The sequence below is a fragment of the Eptesicus fuscus genome, chromosome 12 (assembly GCF_027574615.1).
Source record: "Eptesicus fuscus isolate TK198812 chromosome 12, DD_ASM_mEF_20220401, whole genome shotgun sequence".
Classification (NCBI taxonomy): domain Eukaryota; kingdom Metazoa; phylum Chordata; class Mammalia; order Chiroptera; family Vespertilionidae; genus Eptesicus; species Eptesicus fuscus.
In genome coordinates, this window is record NC_072484.1 from 44,442,292 (window position 1) to 44,466,969 (window position 24,678).

General features: G+C 43.3%; 2 protein-coding genes across 18 annotated transcripts in view; both read right to left on the reverse strand.

Moving 5' to 3' along the window:
* Window positions 1–11,684, reverse strand: part of BCL2 (BCL2 apoptosis regulator) — a 163,678-nt gene extending 151,994 nt beyond the window's left edge. For 4 of the 12 annotated variants that reach the window (XM_054723696.1, XM_054723694.1, XM_054723695.1 and 1 more), the window contains exons 1-2: window positions 10,456–11,160; window positions 9,377–10,233 (exon numbers count right to left, since the gene is read on the reverse strand). In XM_054723696.1, coding sequence (XP_054579671.1) covers window positions 9,377–9,937 — 561 coding nt within the window. In that variant the 5' untranslated portion in view covers window positions 9,938–10,233; window positions 10,456–11,160. The other 8 variants (XM_054723691.1, XM_054723688.1, XM_054723686.1 and 5 more) reach the window with 8 other exon arrangements.
* Window positions 11,685–20,447: 8,763 nt separating this feature from the next.
* The window catches only part of KDSR (3-ketodihydrosphingosine reductase), a 32,279-nt gene continuing 28,048 nt past the window's right edge, over window positions 20,448–24,678 (reverse strand). For 3 of the 6 annotated variants that reach the window (XM_054723685.1, XM_054723683.1, XM_054723684.1), the window contains 2 exons: window positions 24,478–24,579; window positions 20,448–22,066 (listed from right to left, as the gene is read on the reverse strand). In XM_054723685.1, coding sequence (XP_054579660.1) covers window positions 21,947–22,066; window positions 24,478–24,579 — 222 coding nt within the window. In that variant the 3' untranslated portion in view covers window positions 20,448–21,946. The remainder of the gene's footprint in view (window positions 22,067–24,477; window positions 24,580–24,678) is intronic. The other 3 variants (XM_054723682.1, XM_054723680.1, XM_054723681.1) reach the window with 3 other exon arrangements.

The window sequence follows — 24,678 nt, forward strand, 5'->3', positions numbered from 1 at the left end:
TTTATGGGAAAGAAAACTACATTCAAAGGAAACTTGTGCAATGGCTGTCATTTTTTTTTTCCCAGAGCCGCAAGCTGTTACAAAGCAGGGAAGCTCATTTTCTCACGGATACGGACAAGCTCAAAAATCCCACTGTCACTGGATGTGTTCATTAAGAAGGAATCTGGCAGCAGCACAGGGGACAGATACTTTGGAAAACAGGCCAATTATCTGGGTGTCCTTTATAATTTGAAGTTTCTGAATTCACTCCTAGATAAGCCACTTGAAGACGGCCTGGCAATGGTAACATACCGCGCAGATGGTCACTGAAGAAACGACTTGGAGGAAGGGAGGATGGGGGAGAAGAGAAAATTTGCCTGTGGTTTCATTCATGGGACAAATCTGTAAGCTGACACATCCCTCTTTTTAAAAAGTCCCTAGAGCAGTACGGTCAAGCTTCATTACAAGTAAACAAATCATACCATCTTTCTCAAACAGATGACAAATGGTGAATAATAATGCTTTGAGTTTGCTTCATGCCAGGGAATGAGGACTCTCAAAATACAAATTCCACCAGTTGGTGAAACCACCGAGAAGCTGTGATGCTCACATCAATGAGAACAGAGGACTTGGCCCGAAGCTCCCTGGCCAGTGGTTTTATCCATCATACCCCTGGTGGTCCTCTTGCTGGTCAATGTCTGGGGAAGTGAAATCCTAGGTTCTCTCACCTCTGGGAACACTGGGCTGTACTGACTTCCGCCTCCAATTGGCTGCTTGTTTTCAGAGGAACCGGATGACCATTTAGCCCCATGAATTCTCATGCTGTAGTTCTTTCATATTTGAGCTTCAGGACCACAGGAAAAGCCCACCTTGTTTGCACTGAGAGAACCTTGGACAAGCCCTGATTTCTTTAATAATAAGGTGATGAATAATCTCAGATGCCAAGACTGTCCCAGTCTGGACAGGGCCTGAGATATGAAACATGAAGATATGAGATATGCAGCCTGAGAGCACTGCTGCACATGTATGTAGATTGTATGTATGTATTCTTGGTGTAAACAAGATAATAACGTGACAATGAATAGGCTGGTGTCTAACCTTAGCATTAAGGACTCATAAAAGTTGAATGTTTAATATAAAGCAAAATCTGACTATTTCTCTTCAGGTATAAATGACATACTTTTTCAATTCAATGATGAAGGATGAAATCGAAAGAGTTAGTAGGTATTTTTCTTTTTTTTTCATTTCTATTAAATATTAACAGGTCTGTGGGATGGGACATTTGGAACACACACACTATAATAAGGGGAGTGGGAAAGTATCATTTGGGTTAGGATGAGTTAAATGCCCCAAATGCTTCTAAAATAATCATTATTAATTCATTAATTCAATAAACAATCAATGTGTGCACCACTACCAATTATGCTAGGTGCCAAGATAAATTTAATAGGAGAAATATTTTATCATATGAGGAAGTCCAGCCCTCCACAAACGGAGGATGCTACTCAATTAAAATTCCTGGCATAGAGCTTTGCACATAGTAGGTTCTCAATAAATGGTTTTTCAGTAAAAAAAAAAAAAAAGTTAATGTGCATGCTATCTCAAATATTATTTGTACAATTCTTTCCATTTCCATCACTGCCCTGGTGACTAACACCTCGGGGTTAAGTTTTGCTTATTTTCCTTAATTAAGACTTCTTCAAATTGTTTTCTTCTACTGTCACGTTTATATTAATAAGTGGCTCTACCTCATTGGACTTATAATTATATGCTGGCCAGAATTCATCATGGAAATGGCTCAGAGACAGTCCTAAAATTTTAGATTCAGAAGTGCCAACTGGCATCCTTTATGAACTTCCTTTTTTCCCAAAGAGCATAAATCAATATCTAAAGCTGATGATATAATTTGTAATTAATTTTATTTATATCCTAATTGTAAGAAGGTAATATATCTCACAAACAGGCATTGAATGAACAGCACTAAATACTTGTCCCATATTCTCTTAGAACATTCTAATGCAGCTGAGTGGAATGTTTGGCTACAATTCAATTTCAGAGTTAATACATAGAAATAACATTCATTATGTTATAAAGAAGAAGAAATCTTAGTATTGCTTAAGAAGAGTTGGAAAAAGTCAAGCAAAGTCAACTGGCAACATCGATCCTTTGTTCGGTGCTCTCCATTCTCTTATGAAGCTTAAGAAAAGACAGTTAAAAACAGAGATATATAGAGCCCTGGCCAGGTAGTTCAGCTGGTTAGAGCAGTGGTCGGCAAACCGCGGCTCGCGAGCCACATGCGGCTCTTTGGCCTTTGAGTGTGGCTCTTCCACAAAATAACACATGCGGGCGCGCACGGACAGTGCGATTGAAACTTCGTGGCCCATGCGCAGAAGTCGGTTTTCGGTCTGGGTGAGTCTATTTTGAAGAAGTGGCGTTAGAACACTCAAGGGGCCAAAGAGCCACACGTGGCTCGCGAGCCGCGGTTTGCCTACCACTGGGTTAGAGCATCATCCCAATATGCCAAGGTTTTGATCAGGTTCAATCCCCGGTCAGGGCACATACAAGAATCAACCAATAAATGCATAAATAAATGCAACAACAAATCAATGTTCTTTCTCTCTCTCTCTCTCTCAAATTAATGAATTAAAAAAAAATAGAGAAATATAGTAATTGGAACTGTCACAACAAACAGGTGTTGTTTTCAATGGTAAAACCTCTCCTGAAAATTTGAAGCTTCATTCGACACAGTGGGTCTTGGGTATTTTCAGAAGACAGAGTCAAGAGGAAAATGAAGTCAGTCATAAACATCTGTTATTATGGTAAAGCCCAGATAGTTGATGACCTGGATATTAACTACAAACGAAATATGGCTCTATTCCTGACATTCTGAAGGCAAAACCAGGAAATACCATTTTTTCCAAATGAAGGGTTTCCCCATGAAGTGTGTACTCTGCGTGCAGCCTGTCAGAGAGGTAACTTCTACAGTGAACCTTCTATAGAATCCGTCAGTCGTGCAAGCAAGCAACCCAAGTGGCTCTTAGCATATTGCTACAAATGGCCACCCCAGCATGGCAGGGAGAGTCCCTTTCTCACACACTGAACAGGGTGTTTGGGGAAGTGCCTTTAATATAGGCTATTTTAGTTGCATTAGTAAGTCAAAACTTATCTCACATGGCAGAGATCAGAGCAAGGAAAAATTCCACCAGCAGATTCTAGCTTTTCCCTCCATAGGGTTGGAATTTATGGCCTCTGGAGGGAATGGATCGTCTCTGTGGACAGAAATTTTCCTTGTCTACTACCTCTGGTAAGATTGGAGTGGGGGTTAATTCTAGCTTTGGTGAGACCCCTTTTTTTGCTGCCTCTTGCCGGGTCCACGCATAATGCTCTTTCTTCAGGTGAAGCCTACCTTTCATGTGTTGGGATGTAACAAGGAACCACACCTAGGAGATCTCTGTGTGGTGGGACCATGGACAGGTAGAAGACAGTCAAGGGAGATGGGGTGAGGTCCCTATGAGAAAGCCCAAATGGCTTTGGAGAGAAAGAAATAATCCCTCAACCATCATTCTCACTGAAGGACAGCTGGCTCTATGTTTTGGCGATTAAAGAGCAGAGAAATAATGTTAGCACTACAGAATTGAGCATAGATAAGAAAAACAGGCAACCCACAAAAATACTTCGACTTTGTTGTAATTTCAAAAGTTTTACAATCTCCACTTAAAGAGAGAGGACCATGCCTGCTGGCCTTGGCTCAGTGGTTGAGCTTCAACCTATGAACGAGGAGGTCACAGACTGATTCCCAGTCAGGTCACATGCTCAGGTTGCGGGCTCGATCCCCAGCGTTGGGTGTGCAGGAGGCAGCCGATCAATGATTCTCTCTCATCATTGATGTTTCTATCACTTTCTCCCTCTCCCTTCCTCTCTGAAATCAATAAAAATATTTAAAAAAAAATAAAGAGAGAGGACCATGAGGCCAAGAAGTTAGATGGTGAACACCTGCTCTTTAGGAGCATGTTACAGAGGACTGGGAATTTCTGCAAATAGCGTTTTGGAAGAGGAGCCTCTTAATAAACAGAACAATACTATAACCTAAAAGCAAAACAAAACAAAAGCTTTTTTTCCTTCTTGTAAAGGAAGAAGTTTCTTTCTGGTTCAAAATCAACTTGTATTTTTCTGCATGCAAGAACGGTTTAAGGAAGACAGTTCTTCAAATGAAGCTATTCTAATCATCCTAATCAGAGCCTTGATTGTCTTTTACTTAAAAGAACTGATGAAATGCTTTAAGAATGGCAGACTAGTGTTTATTAAGTCTCCTTAATGTGTAAAAAAGACCGCTTAATGGGTAAATATTTAACAAGGGAACTCCCCCTACCTTTCAGTTCTCTTAAGCTTAGGACTGTATTATACAGAATTTCAAAATGTATCTATATTTCTCCTCCAATTTAAGTCAGGCCTAATGCACACATGAACAGCCATATGGTTAGAAATTACTCTCTTAGACAAAGATTGATGTGTATCCAAAATAACAAATACTTAGTTTCCTTCTTTTCCCTCTAAAGTCTAGGATCATGCCCATCAGGCTGCGTGGTAACTTAGACACCTAGCACTAGCCTGTGAGGTCACCCAGGAGATGGGTAAAGCTTTCCTTCTTGTGCCCCCAAACTAACCCAGGGCACATAGAAGACATGTGATCATATCTGTAATAATTGTCTCAGCCCCTGGCTGATTTTCATGGTCAATTCCGTTTAGACATCAAATATTAATTTTGTTTGAATCAAACCAAAAGGAATAAAAGAGGAGCTTCACAGTGAAGTAAGTTCACTGAGTGGTCTCTGTATGGAGCTGGGGAAAGGGTGACCGGATTTCGAGGTTACTGCTATACCTGAATAAGGTGATATTAGATTACCTTAAAAAGGTTTAACAGAACCTTTGAACCTCAAATATAATATATCTTGGGCTGGGGAGGGGCGGGGGGACCTCTCTGCCTGTACTCTACAAAGACAGTGTTGTTTTTCCAACACGAATGCACTGCTGTTGAAATCCTGCTTTGCTAAACTATAGCGAAGACACCATGAGGGTCCTCAGGTGTGCTGAGTGGGAAAGGCCACTCTTAATAAGACACTCACGCTTTGTGAGTGGTTAATCTTTCCCCCCAAAAAACTGACTAGGACTGGGAGTAGAGATAAGGAAAAACTATAAGAGTTTGGCTTGAAAATATATATATGGCTTTCTGTTTCCTGGTGTGCTGTGTGGCCTAATGACATTTAAGCAATCTGAAATGTACCAGTTTGATCAAGGATTGCGGAAAAGATCAATCAGCTCTCACTAGAAAGCACAGCTAAAAGTAACAGGAGGCGTCAAAGAAAGCCATGTTTTTAACGGGCACAAAATAGCAACCAAGGCCCTAAAACAGAAAAGAGAACTGAGTGAACTATCAAATTTTACAAAGGTCCAGAAATATAATTACTCAAGAGCACATGACTGCAAACTCTAGGAGCAATAATGTACTTTTTTCCCCTACAAAATGAGTTATTGAAAGGGGTCATGTGGTTCTTAGCAGGCAGAAAGATGCACTTTCCCAAGGAAAGTTCACCATTAAATACATCATTTAAGACTGGATCATCTTCAGGCTATTTTTAATCTTATCATTTTGCTGCCAAAATTGGCCATTAGCCGCTGATACTCAGTCTCTGGAAAACTGATGCTTTTTCATGTATTTTGTACACAGGCAGAGAATAGCATTGCTTTCCAGTTAATCAAATGTTTTGGTAGACATGGAATAGATACAGAAAAGAGAAACTGCTTGTTGGCTAACTAATAAAAAGGAAGCTACCTCTACTGGATGTGGAGAAGTACGTTTCTGTTTTCCTAAACCACAAAGACCAAAAGGCATATTTAAAAAAAGAAGAAGAAAAGAAAAAGAAAGGCGCGCCGCCATCTCAGCAACAGAATGAAGCCAGTCTCCGGTTAAGCCATCTCATTCTTTTAGTGGTCCACATCTCACTCTCTTGTAAGACATGAATCTAAATATCACATTTCTCAGTTTGGAGGGTGCTATCAATTTTCATTCACCATCAACTTGCGGATCTCAGCCCTTTCGCTTGCAAGAGCCCCTAAATTCATCTACAGAATTTAAACTGTGTTACAAGGGAATACAATAATAACTAATGCAGCTATTAAAAGAGCTAACTCTGCCTTTCATTGGAGCAGAAAAGCTATCTTACTTTAATGGGCGATGCCAATACAAACTGCATAGCTACCATGAAAAACATCTTGGAGAAGACCGAGCTTATCATAATTTACCTCCTATCTCTTTCATTTCCATCTACTTCTCCCAAGGGTTAGATCAGTCTAGTGGACATGTGGGAAATACGCAGTATTCTAGGTAATACTATACACCTGTGAAGCCACTGGACTGGGACACTGGAGGATACAACCTAGACTGTCAATCTTTGCAAGAGGTGTCCCCAGGAATGGTAGGTGATGATAGCCAGCATTTCTGACTTTACTGTGTGCACAAACACCTGTCGGTCATGTGAGCCCCATACTCTGACTCCGCAGCTCTGGGGTGGGACCTGAGCTTCTGAATCTCTGCGAAGCCCATGCTGCTGGTCTGTGAACCACACTCTGACCAGCAGGGTCTCAGACATTCCCTAGAACTGCTGCTGTTGCTCTGCTCCCGCTGTCCTGCCCCTCTCTGGATGGAGCACAATGCCTTATTCAGACTTGGGAATAAAGCAATGTCCCACTCTGCACCCAACTTCTTCTTTAGTCTTTAATTTGAGGATTCTGGGACCATCTCTTAACCAACTATCATTCCAAGGCCCTGCTTCCTCCAAGTTATGGAACATGGAATGCAAACAGTTTTCTCGGCCTCAAGAGGTTCTGTCTTCGAATCAGCAGCAGCAACAAAAAGCAGTGACTTCGAATCTGAAGGCCCCATTAATATATATTTAGTAGACAAGCTGATCCACTGAGTCTTGGATCCAGTGCAAGTCACAGTCGAATGTCAAAAGAATGTGCCAGCTCTCTTCTGAAACTTTATTATTGTTATTAAGAGTACTTTTCTCTGTAAGATGCAACATATTATTAGAGACGGAACCCTGACAGATACAAATTTGGAAGAAAATCTGTCTGTATGCCAGATGCCTAAAACAAACATTTAGATTAAGAATGCACATTTGAAAGGATGGGTAAATCATCCCTACCACTTTTATTCCAATGTGTCCACTTATGGTTGCATTTCCTGACATATACTTTTTTGCCAAATTCCTTTGTTTTCCTATGTCCCCTATATGTGGTTCTGAAAACTACGCATTTTACCATCAACCATCTGTGCTTCTCTCTGATTTATTCTTACTATAAGAAGTTTTGTCAAAAAAAAAATGTTATCATTTTCTATGGTATGTCGTTGTGGTTTGGCATCATAAAATATAGCCTCTACATTTATTAACCTCAGATACCTGTTGACCACAAAGATGGGCTCTACAACAAAAACGCTATTCTAACTGGAGGAAAAGTGAGCCTTCACTTAAAAAGAGCATGAGATTACTACAACTCAACAACAAAGATCAAGGTTCTATCTTAATTTTGATCATAACCATATGTCTCTGTTTCCCAACTTTTTACTAAGTTACTTGATAGATGACAGTTACCACCTTGGCTTTCTTTCGACTAGAAAGAACATTTTCAGATATTTTATTGTCAATAAAAATATGAATTAGAAAAGCTGTTAAATCAGTTTAACTTTGGCCTTAAAATGATCCTTTTGGAGTCTGAGAGTCCCTACCTCTTTGATTATGGTGGTTAACAATCAAACCACCTACTTAATCAAACAGTTAACAAAAATATTCTTTCCACCCTTTGGTGAATTCTTCCAGAATTACTAAAGATTTAATAATATAGAATCTAAAAAAACAATTTACAAGGAGCATTTAAGCTGTGGAGATTTAAATGCAGGGATCATTTTAGTGGATTTTACTTTTAAACAATGAAAAGTGTCATCAGTACTTTGTCAACATTGGCGAAGTAGGATCAGATGTTCATGTCCGCCATAGACTTTTCTTGGCCTTTTCTCCTTTTGGCCCCTTAATAGCACACTATGCAAACTGTAGTAAAATACGTAACATGCTTCTTGAAATCAAATCCACCGGTAATCATTTCTAGGCTTTTTGCTCCTGTTAGGTCCTATAAAACAATAACATTAGTAATTCTCCCTAGAGACTATGAAAGGAAGCACTGAATTGATTCCTTTTTCAAAGGTAATTCTTCAGATTAAAACAAAAAGTTCAAAAAAAAATCAAACAAGAATTATTCCTCTTTTTGCTTTTTCATAAATTAGTAATTTTAGATGTAAGGTATAGCTCTCAATTGCAATTCTCCTCCTCCTCCCACCCCCCCCCAAAAAAAATCACACACACACACAAAGAACTTTATGGTAACATGATAGCGGCTCTATCTAACACTGTACCAGGAAAAAAAAAAAGCATCTCACAGATGTTCTTCAAAACTACAGGCATCGATCACTTCGACTAAAGTCAGAGCATGAGAGAATTCAGAATCAATTCTATGCTTCATGCAAACACTGTAGACGCACGTTTGCTCAGTAGAGGAACCAAGTGGATTCTAGGTGGTGAAAACTAAAAGATACTAAAATTCCAGCACACTTTAAAATTGTACACCAGTTATAGAAGTAGAACACAAAGTTCGAAGCCCATGCAAATTCTGTCACTGATGAGACAAAGTAAAGCATCCACAGCTGAACATTTTTTCAAGTCACTCGGTCACGCCCACTGGCCTTGTGGAAATTCAGCTTACCTCTTCACAAGCACAGCTAAGCTTTCCAGGGATAGGGGCTGCGTTGGTGTTCCTCTCTGGGTGGATTTTACCAAGTGAATCAGATAAGGCTTGCCCCTCGGTCCGCTGGTGCAGTCTGTTCTCCTCATTGGGTGGTTCTCAAATTTTAGTACAAAGAGGAAACCCCCAGGGGAGTCTGTATAAGATGCAGATTGCCACAACCCAACCTGGGGTCTCCCATCTCAACAAGCTATGCAGGCCAGGTAATTGTGGTGCTGGGTATCCTTGGACCCCCCCAGTTTGAGGAACCCTGGAGGGATACCACTTATCCCAAGATCTTACTGGATAGGAAATGCTGGATCTTTGAACCACAACAGCTGGCAAGCAAGGGAAACACTTTGGGTAGGAAGGAATGATCACAGTAGGCTTGGCACGGCGAGCTTTGTACAAGGGAGGAGGGTGGGAAGCAACAAACCTGGTTTTATTTCACTGGCTCATCAGCCAGTCCTTGGCCCAGGAGCCCACCCACACTTCCAATCACCGTGTCTCAGACCTGAGACTTCCATCCCAGACTCACATTTAACCAGACAAGACATGCACCTACCCAGCCTCCGTTATCCTGGATCCAGGTGTGCAGGTGCCGGTTCAGGTACTCTGTCATCCACAGAGCGATGTTGTCCACCAGGGGCGACATCTCCCGGTTGACGCTCTCCACACACATGACTCCACCGAACTCAAAGAAGGCCACAATCCTTCCCCAGTTCACTCCATCCCTGAAGAGCTCCTCCACCACCGTGGCAAAGCGTCCCCTCGCGGTGAAGGGCGTCAGGTGCAGCTGGCTGGACATCTCTGCGAAGTCGCGGCGGTAGCGACGGGAGAAGTCATCGCCCGCCTGGCGCAGGGTCAGGTGGACCACAGGTGGCACGGGGCTGAGCGCTGGCCCCGCGGCGGCCGCGGGGGTGGCGGGGGGCGGCGGCGAGGTCCTGGCGGGCGCTGGGGGACGCCCGGGCTGGGAGGAGAAGATGCCCGACGCCGGGCTGGCCCCGGGGGGCGCGGCGCCCGCGTCTCCGGCATCCCATTCGTAGCCCCTCTGAGACAGCTTATAGTGGATGTACTTCATCACTATCTCCCGGTTATCATACCCTGTTCTCCCAGCGTGCGCCATCCTTCCCCCGAGGAAAAGCAGAGAAAAGCAGCCGGGTACCGAGAGCACCTCTCGCCCCCGCCCCCGCCCCACGTCCCCGCAAGAAAAAAAGAATAGTTATAATCCAGCTATTTTATTGGATGTGCTGTGCATTCTTGGATGAGGGGGTGTCTTCAGTCACGCGGAACATTTGATTCTGGTGTTTCCCTCTTGGCATGAGGTGCAGGAAATTCTTATTTCAATTCCCTTCGGATCTTTATTTCATGAGGCACATTATTATCAATTATTGTCAGTATCAGTCTACTTCCTCCGTGATCCTGAGAGGTTAAAAAAATAAATTCGAAACACGGATAAGTCAAAATCAGGTGCATTTTTCTTAACACTGGGTAAAAGCAGGGCTAGACACACTACAGTCACACGGCTAAAAAGAATGCTAATTAAACTGCAAATTAAACTTAGTCGAATACACTTAGAAGTTAAGATCTCAAATGTTTCTATTAAAAGTTACAATAAGCCAATTTCCTGTGCAAAGAACTTACTTGTATTTCTTAAGGACGGCAATGATCTTCTGTCAAGTTTCCTTTTTTGTGAAGACAAAACAAATGCGTAAGGCAAAGACCCCATCGATCTTCAGAGCTCCCGGTGATAGCTGCTATGAAACTTCCAAATGAATCTGGAGGTGGGGGAGTGGTGTAGATGAGCAGAATTGGCAGATGGATTCTCAGACTTCTCCTTCACAGAAATGTCAGTCCGTAGGAATCCCAACTGGAGATCTCAAGAGCACGAGAGGGAGAAGAAGAAAAAAAAAAAAAAAGGCAGCGGCGGCAGATGAATTACAATTTTCAGTCCAGTATTTGCATAAGTCCTGTGATTTCCCCCCTCTCGGCAATATACACGCGCGCACACATGCGCGGGCACAGACATGGACCCCTATCCGCGGGACCGCTTCAAGCCTCCCCGGGGGAGAGACAGGGATCGGGGGCCGGTGGACGCGCCGGGTACAGGGGCAGGAATCCGCTTCTGATTAAACTCCGAACGGCAAATGCATTTTTCCGAAAAGCTGCTTGATAAATGAAGGCAGGACGCGCCCGGCCCGCCGGTGCAGAGCCGAGAAGCCCGCGCTGTGTGTGGTGCGCCGAGGGGTGGGGAGAAGGAGATGGTGGGGGAGGGTTTTATTTTTTCCCTCTTTTCCTAAAAAGGATGACTGCTAAGAAGTTCTCCCCCCTGGACCCCCTCTTCCGCTGCACCCACCGGCGCACCCCGCCTCCGGGCTGCGCACCCTTTCTCCTCCTCCTGCTCCTGCGCGGCGGCGCTGGCGGCGGCCGTCTCCCCGCGCTCCAGCCGCGCGCCCGCTCGGGGTGATGACGGCCGCGCCGGCGGGGAGGGCCCGGCGCCCGGCACCTTCGCTGGCAGAGGCGGCGGCGGCCGATCGGCGGGGAAACCGAGAGCGGAGGGCGGGCGGGCGGGCCGGCGGCGCGGGCGGGCGGGGGAGGGGGCGGGGAGGACGGGGGCGGGGGGGGGGGGGCTGGCCTCTTACTTCATTCTCCGCTCGAACCGACTGGTTTCCTGTAGTACGTCACGGTTCATTCAAAAAAAGAAGAAAGAAAGAGCCCTCCTCTGAGCGGCCCCGCCGCCCCCTCCGCCCCGCTCCCTTTCCAGGGTTAAAGGAACCGCGGTCGGGCCGGGAGCAGCGCGCTCCTCCGGGGACACACGGCGCGCTGGGCCGAGGCCGGGGAGGGCGCGCCTGAGACGGCCCCCGCCCGCCCTCCGGGCCCGCTCCTCCCGCTCCGCCCGGCCGGTGGGTGGCGCGGGCGGCGCAGGCCTCCCGCGCGGCCGCGGCGCGGTGGGTGTGCGAGGGCCTCCTCCGGCCTGCGGCGCGCTCGGGGCCCGCGAGGGGCCGGGGCGCCCGGGGACTTGCACGCGGGCCGGCGGCTGGGTGAGTGGGTCGGTGCGCCAAGAAAACAAGTGCTGGGAAGGCGCGGGGGGATCGCTGCGACCCTTCCCGGCCGCGTTGTGTGGTGTGCACACCCATCTTGTTAGCAGCGCTGGTGGCCGATCTGACCTCGAGCACTGGGACCTCAGCGCTGCCCTCCGGTAAGGAGAGGCGTCGCTGCACTTTCATTAGAGTCTTGTTTATTTTCAAGTTGCTTCCTAGGTATACACGCACAACACACTCTGGAGACACCATCCATGACCAAGGCCAGACAGTTCTCAGCAGGCTGGCCGAGGGGCCAGTGGAGGATATCAGGGGCTTTGAAATGGTTCCCCTCTGCTCCCGATAAATTCGGCCCTGGTTTAGGGCTGGGCGCTCAGAACGGCTAGTGACTTTCAGGCCTACAGTCTCAACACCAGGTTGGGTGGGTTTCTAAAGGCCTCCACGGTCGCCTAGCAGCCAATCCCAGATGGCCACACCTTAGGTTAGCTCCACATGCACATACATTTTTAAATTCATCAGCATGAATAGCCCCTTGGAGAAAAGCCCAAGACGGCCATCACGTTGCACGTGCTTAACTATTTTTTATCTCTAAGAGTCTGACAAATAAAGCTCCCAAGGGGGGAAATGTTTACTAAAAGCACAAGTACACATATGTAGGGACACTGGACTAATGTGGTCATAGAAACATGACAAATAAACGCTGCACTTTGTATGAATTTGTTCAGACACTATCTTTATTTTGTCTTGTTCCTGGTCTAAAATCAAAGCATGTATTCCTAAGCAAAATACAAGCACAGCAAATTATGTTCCTTTCTCTTATCATTCCCAATCAGCCAACATGCTGGAAAATGGGTGCTTGCTCCAAACTTCGTGTCCAGGCAAGAGGGAAGGAAGATGCTATGCTCTGTCTCCTGATGGCTATGACAGAGTCCCCTTTAACCCATGGCAATTACGGGAAGGTGTTCCGGCCTGGAGATGAACACTGGGTATAGATGGACCTGAGACATACATTCCTACAGAACTAGTAGAAACCCACCTAATGCCACAGCATTTTGGTTTGGGGATCTTCTCAGAACCTTGTAAAGCTCCAGAATTACTTAAGAGGAATTGAAAGCCTAGATGCTTCTGAGACCCAGCATGTGAGTTGAGGAAATGAGAGGACAGAGCTGGAAAAGAGATTGTACTTCTGCAAAGGGGCAGCCAGAACAAAACATAACCCCATTCCCGGATAAAGAAAAGCTTCCTTATTCTTCCCTCCTTTGCTGCATAGAGCCTCACTTTTCGGATGTCCCCAAACTGATTCCTTGGGTGGCATATTGACCATAACCAAAGCATTCTCAGGACAGGTCTGCATGGCAGTCCTTAACTGAGGATTATATTCCCTGCAACTTTGAATGGAAAGAGTGAAACCCTTCCTCCATTTGGATGCCAAGTTTCTTAGACCCCACTTTAAAGAGTGAGGTCAAGTATTCCTCAGAAATGTGTGCATGAACTCTTTGTCTTTGGGCATTGATGAGGTGGCAGAGGGACCATTGGCCTGAGTCAGGAGTCCTGGGTTTGAATCTGAGATCTGTGATGGAGAACTTCCAACAACCTTCCAAATGTATGCACTACGGACTTTTCATTTCCCAAGATGTCTTCCACTTTTAAGAGCCAATGGATGAGCCTTTTGCCAGCTTTGCCTGGCTGGGTTCTAGAAGGAGGGTAGCACCAGGAAGAGAAAAGAACAAGACGCAGGGAGTGGAGACTGTATCCAGAGTCTGAAAGGCCTGTGTTTTCCTTCTTTATTCTGGTTCGCCAAACAAAAAGCTTTTTTATTGCCAGTTTTCGCCACCTACTGGTTGATGTTTAACAATATCATTCAGAAAGTTCTCTTCATCCACCACCAATATAAATATTTCCAAAGTTTATAAAATTCAAAAAGAACTAGTCTGATCTGGAAATTCTATACTAATATTTAATATAGGTAAGATGAAAGAGCTAAAATATAAAACATGACCCCAAACCATTCAGGCAAATGGAAATAAAAATAAATCCATACACAAAACAAACTGACTAGAGAGAGTAAAATCAAGTAGTCCCCATAGTCTTCACAAAGGAAAAAATAAACTGCCTAAAAAATAACATTTCACAGACCTAGATAAACAATCTAAAACACTAATTTCCAATTTTGAATATCTTCTAAATTATTGTTTCCAGATTTATTGAAATATAGTTGGCATAGTACTTTATACATTATAAATTCTTATGCTAAATAGTGCCACACTCTTTCAGATAGTTTGCATGCTTTGTTGGCAAAAATTATGTAATACTGTTACTAATTACTAATATAAAAACTAACAGTAATATTCTTCCCAATTCACCTATGCTCCAGTGTCTTCTGCTGTAAGAGTGATCACATCTGAGTTGTCTGCTCCGTGCTCTCAAACCATCCTTGTCATCATCGGGAAACCCTTGCCAAATCTAAACCAACAAGCTTTGGTTTAACCTAGAAACCCACCTGGCTAATTTATAATGGGTCCTAAACCTCAAAATATGTTTACAATAATTAAGCAACAACCTTTGAAACTAGGCAACGAACAGCAGATCAATCATTCTTTGTGCAAGTTTCATAGCAGGCAAATGATGCTTACTTTTGGTTTACAAAGGAAAGCACTGGAAATTCACTTGTGGTAATTTTTTCCTTTCAAATTAATGACTGCTTTTAAAGTGAAATAAAGAAGAGGAGAAACTTACACTTTTCAAATGCCTACTGCTCTCATTGGATTGAAACTGCACTAACAGAACCAAACAATATGAAACACCATGGAAGTGAGGGGGTTAACAAGTAATTTACATTCTTAATGTGCAAATAACAAATGTTATTCTCTTTGCTAGTAGGCACAGAGCACAGTATCTCCCAGATATTAATTCCTGATAAACAAGGGTACTTACTGTGTTTGATTCCTAAGGCTGGAATGACAAAATACCACAACCTGGGGGCTTAAAACAGAAATGTATTCTCCAACAGTTCTGGAGGTCTAAAATCCAAAATCAAGGTGTGGGCGGGGCCATATTGCCTCCTAAGGCTCCAGGAGAAAGGCCTTCCTTGCCTCTTCCAGCTTCTGGTGGTGGCCAGCAGACCTTGGCTTGTGGCTGCATCACTGGTCTCTGCCTCTGTGGCCACAGGGCGTTCTGCCTGTGTGTCTCTGTTTTCCCCTATTGTAAGCTCACCAGTCATAGTGGATTAGGACCCTAATAAACTCATCTTACCTTGGTTATTTCTGTAAAGACACTATTTCCAAATAAGGCCTTATCTGCAGGTAGTGGGGGTTAGGACATCAACTTGCTTTGAGGGCACACAACTGAACCAGTAATATGCATCCAATATGATACCTTTCCAACAAACCAGGGTTATTTTAAGGCCCAAGGACTCAGCAAACTTTGAATTTCAAGAGGAAACCATGATGTTTCTGAAGCTGAAATCTGGCCATTTCATGTTTCTGCTTAAAGTTGTTCAGAGACTAAAATCTCAGCTCCTTTGCATAACGTGGCCCAAGCCCCCACCTGGGCACCCTTCCACTTTCCTTTCTTCTTGCAGCTAAATTACCTTTGTGTACTTCCTGGAATATGCCAAGATCTCTCACATCGTTTGCCTCTGCACCTCTGCTTGTCCCCCTGAAATACACCCAACCTCATGGCAAATTCATACTCATTCTTCAATTTTCATCTCCCCTGGAAGACCACCCCACTTGTACCACTGGAAGAGATTTTGTACAGAGGATGGGAACTTTGAAGTCAGAAAAAAGGGACTTGAATCCCCACTCCTTCGCTTAATAGGTGCGACCTTAAGCGAGTTCCTGTGCCCTCATTTATAACACAGGGATATAAATGGTACTACAGTAGCCCCAAGCACCACATCCTCAGTTTCACTTACCCACAGTCAAAGGAGGCCAAAAATATTTAATGGAAAATTCCAGAAGGAAGCTATTCCTAAGTTTTAAACTGCGCACTGTTCTGTGTATCGTGATGAACTCTCTCGCCATCCCGCTGTGCTCCACCTGGAAGGTGAATCCTCCTCCCTCTGTCCATGCTGTGGACGCTCCCCACTCATTAGTTACTTAGTAGCCATCTTAACAGATCGCCGGTCCTGGTGTTGCAGTGCTTGTGGTCGTCACCCTAATTTTATTTAGTAATGCCACACTCACATAACTTTTATAGCAGCAGATTATTATAACTGTTCTATTTTATTACTAGTTATTGTTTTTAATTTCTTACTGTGCCTGATTTATAACGTCAACTCAATCATATGGTATAGGAAAACCATAGTATCTATAGGATTTGGTACCATCTGAGGTTTCAGACATCCCCTTGGGTGTCTTGGAACATATCCCCCTGGAATGAGGAGGGACTAAGTACTCAGAAGGTTAGAATATGATTCAAATGAGTTCAACATCAAGTGCTCACAACAGTGACTGGTACTGGTTATGTTTTCAACCTTAGATATTTACATCTTAATCATAACTACTGTCCGGTCCACAATGTTAACTTCTGGCATGTTTTATCCTCTAGATTATACACCATTTGAGAGCAGGAACCCTTTTTCCTTTGAGCATTCCAAGCCTAGAATAGTGCCTGGTATTCAGTATTTGTGGCATACATTTCAGAGGCCCCAAGCCAAAGCAAGAATGGGGTGTGGTCCTCTTTCTCCAGGAAGACTTTTAAGAGCCCTCAGAGGGGAGGGAAAGAAGCAAGAAATGTCATCCCAGAGGGAGGGACACGTGGTTTGTGCAGAGTTATATCCCCCTGTGCCCGGATACTGAGCTCATTGTAGCCACTCAACAAATATATGTGGATGAGAGAAAATGGAAGTTATAAAATCTGAGATTTAGAAGTGGAACGGAAGACTTTTTTTTTTTCTTTTTAAAGGTCCAAAAATAAAAATTATAGAAGTGATAATGTATGCCACTTATGTATATAAATTGCTCAAATTTAAAGAAAGTGAAGTTTGCAAACCAAGATATCCAAGGAATCTCTTCTCATTGTGACCCAAATTTTTCTATTAAAGGACTGAGAAAATATGAAGGCATGTTCTTTTACATATTAGTATTTTATGCCTTCAGAGTCTAGGAGACATTTCATTATTGGAATATGAAGGTTTAAAGTATGGGAAATCAATTTATCTATCTATATATAAAAGCCTAAGTGACCGAAAGACCAGACGGTAGCTATGATGTGCACTGACCACCAGGGGGCAGACACTCAAAGCAGGAGGTGCCCCCTGGTGGTCAGTGTGCTCCCACAGCTGGAGCGCCACTCGACAGATGGATGCCAGATGCTGGGCTCACAGCTGATGAGTGCAGCTGGGGTGGTGTGAGCCTCTCCCGCAGACACTGCCCCTGCACACCCAGTGGTGGTGGTGGCAGGTGCAGCAGGCCGGGATGAGTGTGAGCATCACAGTGTCCAGCCCAGGCTCGGGCTCCTCCCGGGCAGCCTGCCACTTCGTGCACTACTTCGTGCTGTGCAGGACTGACGAGGACAGTGGGCTGGAGCCCAATGAGCTGGCAGGTAAGGCCGGGCTGCGGCAGTGCGGAGGTCCACTGATCCCCGCAGGCCAGGCTGAGGGACCCCACTGTGCACGAATCTGTGCACCAGGCCTCTAGTTTTTTACATAAAACATAATTACTTAAGAAATTTGACTAAATTCCACATTTCGTACAGTTTTACTCATATATCCCATATCGGAGTTACATAAACACACAACATATTTGAAACAAGAGCTCATTATATCAAGTACTTAACTCTGAAAAATCTCCTCCTAAAAATGATAAAAATCTTGCTTTGTCGAATGTTTAAAATGCAAGGTTAGGAAACCTTATGGAAGAGGTTTGTGTTTTGCTTAAGTGTCTTTTTGAAAACGTAAATTTCTAGCAAAGGAAGTTTTTAAATCTGCAAAGTTAATTCACCATTTATTTTTTGTTGGGATTCAGAAATACAAGATACGAAAATTAGGTTACAATTCTGCTGCAAAAACTTCTAAAGTAGCAAATACAAGATCTTGGATGTATCAAAATAGCCCTGTGCATTCTTGAGTCATTGGAGTCCTGGCCGGGTGGTTCAGTTGGAGAAACATCATCCCATACACTAAAAGATTTCGGGTTCAATCCCCGATCGGGGTGTGTGCGGGAAGCAACTGATCAATGTTTCTCTCTCTCTCCCCCTAAAATCAATAAAAACATACCCTCAGGTGAGGATTTTATAAATAAAAATAGAGAAATAAAAAAATGTATTTAGAGTTGTGACATCAAAATGACTATTGTAAAATGGCTATTATCTTCCCTACAAAATATCAAATCCTCCATGACTGCACTGAACTAAAAGAGATTTAGTCTAGAAAATGGAAGGTTATAATTAGTAGGTGCTTTTTAAAGCTGAGTTAGTAAGAACTAAAATAAATAAGAAAGATACAAAGCATCTTACATCAAAAAGTATGAATATCTAAGTGTCCTCTAGTGAGTAAGACAAGTTTAAAATAGAATATGATGTAATAAAATTAAATCTGTTGATGATATAGTTCAGTAAAAAAAAAAATTACTGTAGTTTCGCCTTCTTCTAGAAAAACAATGACATACAATTCTTTGAATCTTGAATCGAAGCAAAACTGCTACCAAAATGCTTTTGTCATCTGAATATTGGAAGCAGTCTTCACTTTGATATATGGTTTAACAGAATCAAATAAAGATGTAAAACTCAACATGAGTTTACAACTATCACTGTAAAGAGGCCATCATTAACATTTTTTCTTCTCTTTTCAAAATGAAAATTAAATTTAAAAATAGAGAAAGAATTCACTTGACTTTTGTTTTTGTAAAAAAAAAAAAAAAAAGGAGGGGGGTGCTCTCCCTCCAGGGAGCACGCCCATGCCTTTTCCTTTCTCTCCCCCGAGCTCCTCACCCAGGCACCATACCATTAGCTTCCTCACTCCCAAGCTCCAAGAGCCCTTCTTTTACCTCTATAACTTGTTTCCTAAGAGGAATTACTTTTTCTACCTCAGTAATTTACCCAATAAATATTTTCTTACAGTTTGAAAAAAAAGAGTGTTTTTTATGCCTTTTTCAATTATGAAGGGCCCTAGAACACATTTTTAGAATTTCTATGGCTGAATGACGTTAAACATTTTAAAATACATATACTTGCAAATATTATAATAAAACTGCAACTAACCTAGCAGAGGCAGGCACTTCAGAACTGAAACTCGCATAATGAGCTGCTGCTGGTCAGAGAGAACCAACATTTCAACAGAATTATAATTAAAGTCCTGCCAGAGGTAAGACTTATCCACTTCTAGGTACAGTAGAAAGCGCCGAGTCAATGTGATTCTTTAAAAAAAAAAAAAAAAAAAAAAGGCTGTGTAAAAAAAAAGTTGTACAAGAATTGAGCCAAAAAAATAAAAAAATAGAATTTGCTTTGTGATATTTTCATGTTTTAGGTGAAGTCAGACCTTTGCTATGATGCTGCTTAAATGTCCACAGTCCTTTCAAATCCCTTCAGGCCAGATGTGTTTCAGAATTCACAATTCTTCACATTATGAACAGGTAAGATAGGGAATATGCTGGATGTTATGAAACATTTGCACAGAATCTGGGGCAATCCTTTTAATCAAACCCATGGTCATTCTTTAGGCAAAATTAACGAAGTCCATGAAGTGGTATGAATAAAAATTATAATAATTTCACGTTGGTTCACGTTAGGTTTTACTATCAAATGAATTATGGCACCAAATTGAGAAAGATAAGAAAAGCACCTTCGTTTTCAAAGCTTTTTGGATAAGGACTGTGGACCTGTGACGTCTCTGGCATCGTGATCTCCACACCTCTGCTCTCGTGCCTGAGCTTCACTGGGTTGGGACATCATCTCCCACCACAGACAGGGGCTTACACAGTCCAGGCGGTGGATCACCTGCAGTCACAGTACTGTCTATGAGGACACCTTGAGAAATGAATACTGAAATAATGACAATTATTTACTTTTATTAAATGAGGTACCATCTTGGGCTAGATTTCCACATAGACCAGCAGAAGGTGCCAACATGTGAGGAACATTTATGAGAAAAGAGTAAAATTGAGAAAAATGGAGATTTGAATGTAACTGTTTTCTTCACATTAGGAAAATCCAGCTCTTACTCCATTTCAGAGTCTGCACACTATGACTCCACAGTTTGGAGACGATGGTTACTTAAGACTGGAAGATTCCTGAACCCACAGGGGCAACCAACCCCCATCAACTGCACTCAAATCATCCCAAGCAACGTATCCACCAAAAAGTTATTCCTTTTGTCTTCTCACATCTTGGTTAATAAGACCCCATGGATTAGAGCCATTAAACATGTTACTTTTTAAAAAAAATCCTCACCTGAGGACATGTTTAGAGAGAGGAAAGAGATCAAACCCACAACCCAGGCATGTGCCCTGACTGGGAATCGAACCAGCAACTTTTCCATGCATAAGGAAGGCTGATGCCCAATCAACTGAGCCACTCTGGCCAGGCAAACATCTTACTTTTTAAAAATCAAGTCAAGAGGTTTAAAATCTCAAGAGCAAAAAAAAGGCTTTGCTATTATTTTTAGGTCTTTAATCTTTTTCAGAGTTTGTGTGTGTGTGTGTTTTTTAACAATAAAAAAGCTTTCCTCGTCGAAAGCAGTGGTCTGCTCTCACCCAAGTGAGCTGGAATGTGCTCTGAAGACGCATACTGTGCGAGGAGGGGGCGTCACGACACGATGAAGGTGACTGTCCTTCATCACAGGGGCACAGTGACAGGATGAAGCAGCTCACGCTGGCTAAGACTCCTCATAGGCACTTACTGTGGACAGCCACTGAAGGAACAACACGCCCGCGGTTGGAAACAGCCTTCACGGGGCACGTGTCTCCAGAGCTGAACCGTGCGAGTGGTGACGGCGCTTCCTGAACATGTCCTTCCAAGAGAACGTCCTCAGGGTCGGCGCTGGTCCCAGAAAAAACGGGGCGGACATTTTATTTCAAAAACAAGTATCTTCAAAATCAGCTTTGTTGTCCAACTTCTTTTTCTTAATGAGTGAAATTTAAACATGCCATCACCAGCCTTTCCTAAAAGCTACATATATACTACAAGACGAATGCCACACATTGTTTTTCTCTTTGTTTTCATGAATTCATGAATGAGTTGAAAAAGTCAAGTCAAAAAATTTTAACAGGTCTTTTTTTTTTTTTTTTTTACAAAAATATTAGGAGTATAAGCAAAACTGGAAAGGAAGAGATGAGCAGAATAAACTACAATGGAATGAAACTTCACTCATCATGGCTAGTGAAAAAAAATTGTAAACGTTTAAGCTTCTAAGATTTTATTTCTCTTCAAAAAACATTTTAGGAAGCTGCCTTTCCCCATGAGTGAAAAATGAGAAGCGCCCGAAGCATCTGAATCTAAAGAAGACAAGAAAGCATTATTTTTCCTACTGGAAAATGCCTACCTCCTTCCCTTTTCTTCCCTTCCCTGCCCTCTCTCATCCCCCTTGGAGTTTTACAGGATCAAAGAGCGAGAGAATCCACGAGGGTCCACCAGCAAGCAGTGCGGTGAGCCAGGGACATGATTATGCATTCAGACTCACCAGCAAGGTGTAAAAAACACATCTTGAATAAAATACACTAAAGAGGAGAAAAAAAAGGCCCCAGAAACCCATAACTTGCCTTTCATAGAAGGTTTAAAAAGTCCTCACAGCATCTTACATGTCATGAAGTACATTCCTGGACTTGATCTCCATGGGAGAGAAAAGAATAACTAGAAAAAATATAAATGGCCACCTCTGGAATCCTGATCTCCACCCAGCTCACACCTATTACTTCCCATATGGTCATCACCTCTCCGCCCAGGGAATCAGATGCTCTGCAATCCCAGGCCTGCATAGCATTAATCATATCATATGGAGTTGAACCTCTACCCCCTCGCTTGCAGTCAGGTTGCCAAAGTCGGCTGGTCCCATCTGCCATATTCAAAAGCCATACACAAGTGTCCATGGGCCAAACACTGGGTCCCATCCAGCAGCAAGCTGCTCACATTATTAAGAAATACTCTTTTCCCAAGGTTTAGGCAGTTTTGTCTGCAGTTCCATATTTGGTTCTTTCTATCATGCAGCGACGAATTATGTTGTCGAAACTTCCAAGGTAAAACAAAGAGATCATACGGAAAAGGCCCATGGTGACCACCTGTAAGATAAAGGCAGACCCGTGAGCTCAGCCAACAGTACCATACAATAGCTTGTTTCAACAGATTTTAGGATATGTCTCTAATAAATAGTTTCTGAGCCCCATCTTCTAATCTGCTGCAAGGATAAGAATAATGAACACTTTGTTAAGTGTCAGTAAAACACGGAGGACAGAAGCTGTCTGCTCTGCATCACTGGATACGCAGGGCCTGCCAGATAAGTAACAACAGACTATATGTCCAATTAACAAATTCAAATTAAACAAAGAACAAAATAGTTTTTCCCAGTAGTTTTGGGGTTCCAGTAGCTAGGGAAAATTCAGTTTAGCATCTCAGATACCCAAACTGCAATCAAGGGTTTTCAGCTGAAGATGTATGTTCTGATCACAAAGCCAGACCCTGTGCAGGTGCTGAGAACAGACACAGGCCTGCCCTCCGGAAGCTTACTCCCCAGTCGGAAAGATGGTCAGTTAGAGCAAGACAATTACTGTTTCAGGGTTAAGATGGTAAACAACCACATCTGCTAACTTTCACTTTTTATTCTAAAAGACTATCATCCCCTCAAAATGGAATTCTTGAAAGGCATAAACCTGCAAAGAGAAACATTTTCAAATACACAAGGTCTCAAATAATTTGCCTCCCACACTCCTTTTTTTTTCAGGAAGCTATTAGAACAAGTAACAGCCAACATGAGGGGACAACAAAGAAAGGCAAAGTCATGTGATACAAGAGGCGGGACCCCATACAAAAGAGAGGCAGAGGGGTTCCCACGGTGACCGTAAAGGGGGGAAGGTGTCAGCTATGCAGACATGGGGGCAGCCAGTCCTGATGGCAGGTTCCAGAAGGAATTCCTTCCAGAAGGTGAAACTGACAGGGTATCTGATATTTCTTAGCAAAGATAAAGACTGTCATTATTAATAACACATAAAAATCATAGATTAAAAAGACCCATAACAGTTTCAGGGAAAACAAAAGGCTGTACAAGAAAGGGAAATTAATTATGTATATATTACATAGCTTGGCTGTGAACAGCATTTAAAAAGCCATAAAAATGATGATCCTAATGCAGATGTAACATCACAGTCCAGGGAAAAGAAATGTATCCAGGAGTGGAGTTCAGGACAGATACAGGCTGAAGCTTTGGATCTGACATCACTTGTATAGACACGGGAGGATGGACAGGACGGCCCACAAAGGACAAGCAGAATTCACGTATGGGATCCACCCAGGCACTCTGAGTCCCTGCTCCTTGCCAGGCACGGGCTGTGAGGGAGGCAATGTCCCCAAAACACAAGGGCATGAGCACGTCCTCAGAGAGCTTACTTCCAATAGAGTGCCTACGTCTGAGAGGGAATCACAACATCATGAGTATATTATAGAGAAGAGAAGGATGAGGAAAATCAACAGCTAAGTCATCTGGACTTTTAATCTGGATGTGGTCTACTGCACCTAATTCAGTCCCTTGTTATAAACTATGCATCGGTGTGGGCAGCCCCGGCCCAGACTGCCTTCTCACCTTTTCCTTGTCCTCCATTCACCTGCCATCATCCATGGTGTTGTTTTCCATGCTTGCTTTACACTATAGTAGCCTCACTGTGCTTATCAGTCTCTCCCAACAGATTGTAAGTCCACTGGAGTTTACACCTGATTCTCCAGCAGCAAACGCAGCACTGAGCACATCAAGGAGCAGTTGATTGTTTGCATCCTGAATGAATTATAGCATCTGTTCGGGTGGGGATTGTGTTGAATCCTTAACTTGCATCTCCCTAAGCTACCTATGGCCTGACTCATGTAGAAAAGGAGTACTAGCCCAGCTGGCATGACTCAGTGGTTGAGTGTTGACCTATTCCCGGTCAGGGCACATGCCCGGGCTGCAGGCTTGATCCACAATGGGGGGTCATGCAGAAGGCAGCCGATCAATGATCCTCTCATCATTGATCTTTCTCTCTCTCTCTCTCTCTCTCTCTCTCTCTCCCCCTCCCTTCCTCTCTAAAATCAATAAAAATATATTTTTTAAAAAAGAATAGGAGTTCTAGTCTAATATCCCAATACTGTCAGGCAAGACCATCCCTAAACTACTCTAGAGAGAGGAGAATTCCATTTTCCAAACACTTCAGATCAGAGAACCCAGATTCACTCCTCCACTGTGGAGACAGCGTTTTCTCTGTATCTGCAGAGCCCAGCACAGAAGACTTCTTCCCAGTCTAAATTCCCCCAGTTAAATCTTTAACCTGTTTCCCAATGACTTATCCCTGGTAGAGGAAGGGAAAAGGTTGATACTTTAAGAAAATTTTTCCACATGCTCAGATCAAGTTGATAAGTCTTCCTTTATTTAGCCTTTACTCATTGAGATTTAATGAGAGGTGCTATCTGTCTGTCTGTCCATCTGTCTGCTGGCAGAGGCACAGCTTACCTGCTGGAGCCCTTCGGTAATTGAAGTGACCGGAGACATTCCGCAGGTCAGGGACGAGAGCATGTACCCATCTGAGCCAACGGAACTGTTAAAATTCCCTTGCTGAACAGAAGGAAGAGAAAAGAAAGAGGCAACAGTAGTTACTAATCAACATGTCAGGGAAGTGTGTCCCTTTACTTTCCGTGGGATGAGAGGGTAACA